Raw genomic sequence first — 4,711 nt, 5'->3', positions numbered from 1 at the left:
GAAATGAGAGACTTGATGGAATTGAGCTTTAAGTTGCAGAAGTGACATATACAGGGGCACATTAACCAGGCAAAGACTGGGTTCACAACTGATGGGCACCATGTAGCATGTGGAAAATGGATTGGATTCTTCTTAGGCAGTGGAGAATAATCTGACCAATTTCTTACATCTGTAGATGTTCATTACCACTTAAATGGATAAAAATCCCATTATTTCCTGCAATATTGCTGGACCTTTTGTTAGTCCTTCAGCTGACCTTGTGCTACCTATTTCAGGATGAAGTGAGCACGTTTAGCATTCTGCTTTTCTCAGATTGGCTAATCTCAAGCTTTCTCTTTACTTTTATAGAGCAAATTCGATTAAAGAATATAAGAAACGTATACGGAAGATGCTTGTGGTATCGTTTGCGGCTGTTAAAACCACAACAAAACATCATTCCTACAGTAAAGTAAGTGTTTCGTTTGCATGACTTTCCATTACAGCACTTCCAATATTGTTATTTTTGTAAAAATATATTTTTTTGTAATCAAAGCCACTGCAATTAGTTATATAATAATAGCTTTTGTGTAAAAGAAGAGATGCTTGCAGACTGCTATGTTTGAATAATTAATAGTTAATCATTATTGTCTAGCAGGACTTGAAATCGAGGTGCATGCTGTTTCTTTTATAAAATATCTGTTAAATGAAACCAGTGAACCTCAGCACTAATAAATAAGTCAACAGTGCATTTATTTGTTGGAAAAAATAATATTCCCTTGCTGAAATTAGTGTTGTTAGTGGTGTCTTTTGATTTAAATATTTAATATGTAAACATACACATTATTGTTGTATATTTGAATACATATGTTTGAAGTTAACAGTTTCATATCCTTGATTTTTGTTTCCTCTTACCCTCAAAATATTTTGCTGTTACTTATCTGTTTTCAGCTTTTTTTTTTTAACATTGACTTTATTTAGGATCGAGTTAGTCATCCTTTAAAAATAAGCAATACTGTTATATACCTGCTGAGGATAGACAGTTAAACAATGGAGTCTTTGTTGATAGTGGATTGTGTGTTTTTATAAAAAAAAATAAAATAAAACGGAAATTAGAGCAACTGTCTCAGCTGTGTCAAAGGTTGTCTTATATCTGAAATACCAGTTTTCAATTTACTTTAGTGTTTCTCGCTGTTTTAATATAGTTTCTTCATGGCTTCTTATGGTACTTGTAGAATTATGCTAGAGCTAGTGGTTTTGTACATTTAAAAAAAATTCTTTCTTCCAAACAGGAAAATAGTCCTCCTTGCTGGCTGGGCATTATTTTTGTTTCTTGCATACAAAGTTTCCAAAACGGACCGAGAATATCAAGAATACAACCCTTATGAGGTTTTACATTTGGATCCTGTAAGTAATGGAGTCTTTCACTTGTCTGTACTACTGTAACTGTATATCCTATGTCTAGATGTCAAACGTACGACTTGTTGGTTTGCATTTTTTTTTTGACAAAATAATTTTAGTGAATGTATCTACTGGTTTTGTTCTTTGGCATCTGCAGGTTGCTGCTGCACATTGCAAAATCAGTCATTAGATATTCTTTGCCTGTATTTGCACTAACTTACAACTTTCTTGCCTAACTCCTTCAAAATTGTAATGACTTTTTTAATACAGTGAGGTGGGTGGGTTTTTTTAATCTATTTTGAGTCCTACTTTGTTTTCCTTGCTTTGTACAGGAAAACAAGTTACTCTATTTTGTATGCCTTGTGAAAATCTCAATGTCCGTTTTAGGGATGCTGCTGTATAAACAAGAATGTGAATTAATTTTGTTTATAGTTGTCATGCAGCAATATTTCTCTTGTAAATTAAAGGTTTTGCTAAAGGGTGTTGGTCATGCCCGTTTTGATGTAGTAAAGGTTGCCTTGAATCTGTTGATCTGTCAATGCAAACAATGAATTCTAAATAGTGACACTGGCCAATTTGTTTGTTAAACTGGAAGAAAAAGATGTAGTGTTGATGCAGAAACAGATGCAGTGCTTTTTTTATATTGAAGGTTAATTCAAAATTGATATAAAATATCATATATCCTGAGAAGACAAACAGACCTTCTGGACATCTCTTAAACTCTTACTTAGTCTTGTCACATTCTTTTCTTCATCATAACCACAGCACCTCAGGCAGATTCTCTGCTTATGGTAATTATTTCCTGATCCAAAATTACTCTTTTTGAATAGCAGTAGAGTAATTTTTTAAGCTCTGAAGTCTGAGGTATGTTTTACTCTCCAGGCTAAGGAAGTACGCTGTGGTTACAGCTCAGCACAAGAATATGGAACTTTAAATGTACCTGTTTGATTAAACTTGGTGTTTGTCGATAGTGTGGGAGAGCTTAATATGTATATGAAGATTAAGAAATAGATCTCTTGCCACTAGTGGTGTGGCTTGTCAGCATAAGGATAAGCATCCCTGGTATGCTTTCCTACGCTAAGAAAGCCATTACAGCAGATGAGTAGACTCTAGGCTGTTTGTAGCTACACCTGCCTGCCATGTGTGGGGAGGCAAGTCATTTAAGTTCAGCCTCTACTCAGTTCGTCTGTGATTGCTGATTGCTGCCTTGCATTCTCTCACTGACACACAGGAACAAGATAAATTTTTATTGTTGAATGGTATCTGTTAGAATCGTGCAGTATAAATGTTCCTATATCTGGGTTAACTTTGGTTAAACAAATCAGACTAGGGATTAAACTATCAGAGGGTTTTCTTTTATCATCTCTGGCAAATTTCTACAAGTAACAACCTCGAGGAGAGAAAAAAAACCCCTGTATATAGTGAATTGTAATTTAATGAAAACTTGTACACGTGCTCAAGACACATGCAGCTCATCTAGGTAAAGAAAGCAATACTGGAATGCTACAAGAACTGATAGAGGGATGGAGCATACTGTCATAAGGACAAGCTGAATTAAAGCCAAAGATGTTACAAGGGGGATGAAAAGATGGAAGTGAAGATAGATCAGTTGAAGCAGGGCTCAAAATAGAGCCCAGGATTCCAGAGCATGCTTGGTTTATGTATTTCTGTTCTATCAGATGGTGTCTGTCAAATGCCCTTGAAAAACTTCCAGTTCACACTACATGAAAGTTAACAGCTTTCTTCTGTTCCCACTCAAGTGGAACCTTTAGAGTAGGTGCCAGCCCTGCTGATGCTGAAATGATACAGATGTTGAAATGTTCTTAGAAAATGGAACGGTTGTTGCTGTTAATAAAAAAAAATAAAAGCAGACTTAAAACAACAAAAGGTTGCAGATGCAAGCCCTTGAAAGTTTTGTTACACAGTAATTAATTTGCTGCTTTGCATTCACACTGTGGCCAAGATGAATATTTTTTAAATATTCTTAGCATATCAGCTTGTAAAAAGAGGCTTCTGTTCTCTAGAAAAGGACAACAACACAGAGAAAGTCCAGATAACATAAGCACACGTTACTTTATTTATAATATCAGCACTTTGTTTTGAACTTAGAATAGCTCTTTTTTGGAGCGCATAGTTTAAAATCACTAGTGCATAAGGCACTCATTATTACTGGTTTATTGAATAAGTATTCTTACTGCCATTTTACAGGTGGGATGCAAAGGATAAAGATGAAGCTCAAAACTGATAATAATTTTTGATTCCTTAAGCAAAGCAATGAAGACCTTTTTTATTTTTTGCAAGTAGTTAATATAGTGAAGCTCTGTGTTCCAAGCAGATTGCTACTGATACCAACTCTCCTAGGCTGCTAAGGATTTCTGTAAGTCAGGCCTAACCTTGCTAGCCTAGTTTTTGAAAATGAGGAATAAGCAATTAATGCTGTTGACAGACTTTCCGTCTATCAGTAATCACATGTACCCTGTGTGGCAGAGAAAAAAAATTTAGGATTTATTTATTTTTTTTTGTTATGGGCAGCGTTCATGTAAGCCACTGAAAACCCACCTCCTCTTTTCCAGCAACCTGATTTCCCCCTTCTGCCCATCCCCCTGCCCCCACCCCCTTGTAGCTTCTGCTACTTGTCTGGCATTCTTCATGTAGTCTTGAAATAGATGGTTTTACTTGAAATCTTAATCGATTTTGCAGTAAATTCACCTTGTGTGTTAAAGGAGGCAGGCGTGCTGTTGAAAACCAGTGTTGGAAAATGAGAGACACATTGTATATAGAGAGGAAGTAACAGCGCATGAAGCCTCAGGGTAGTTTAATTTCTGTTTTAAATTTACTGAAACAGTACCATCACTTTCAAATAACTTACTGTGTATTTATTATGCAGTTAAGATCAGCATGCTAAGGCCTTCTGCCACAAAATGTTGAAAAGCCCTGTGGTAATGGTTCTGTGAAACTTGGCACATAACTTAATAGAAAAACTTTATCTGCACTTGCTATGAAGTTTCATGGGTTTTCTTGAATATTAAAGTTCACAGTCCAGCCTGAAAGTTAATGCACAGGGGTTGTGTTAGTGGAATGTAACAATCTGCTGCAGTAGAATAAAAATCGATCTCTTTCTGAAGTATAAGTAATGTATTCCCTTTGTTCAAGAAGTTCGAGGTAATTTATGGGTGTAGGATGATTCTAGTCAAAGGCATTCTTAAGTGGCAGGGCAATCCACCGTTGATGGTAACTGACAGATTTATTTCTGCCTACAAGTGAAGTGCATACTTGATCTATGACTTCTTGCTTAAATAGAAGAATATCACAAATGAGAATTCCTTGTATTCAT

The 4,711-nt window shown here is 35.6% G+C and overlaps 1 protein-coding gene across 1 annotated transcript in view; it reads left to right on the top strand.

The window, feature by feature from the left end:
• Positions 1-348: 348 nt before the first annotated feature.
• The window catches only part of SEC63 (SEC63 homolog (S. cerevisiae)), a gene marked incomplete at its 5' end in the record, with an annotated part of 41,389 nt that continues 37,026 nt past the window's right edge, over positions 349-4,711 (top strand). The window contains 2 exons of the mRNA XM_008944242.1: positions 349-448; positions 1,269-1,383. Coding sequence (XP_008942490.1) covers positions 349-448; positions 1,269-1,383 — 215 coding nt within the window. The remainder of the gene's footprint in view (positions 449-1,268; positions 1,384-4,711) is intronic.

This window comes from Merops nubicus, unplaced genomic scaffold, assembly GCF_000691845.1.
Source record: "Merops nubicus isolate BGI_N331 unplaced genomic scaffold, ASM69184v1 scaffold6737, whole genome shotgun sequence".
Lineage (NCBI taxonomy): Eukaryota > Metazoa > Chordata > Aves > Coraciiformes > Meropidae > Merops > Merops nubicus.
Note: the sequence above shows the minus strand (reverse complement) of the source record. Positions and strands in the feature narration are given on the sequence as shown.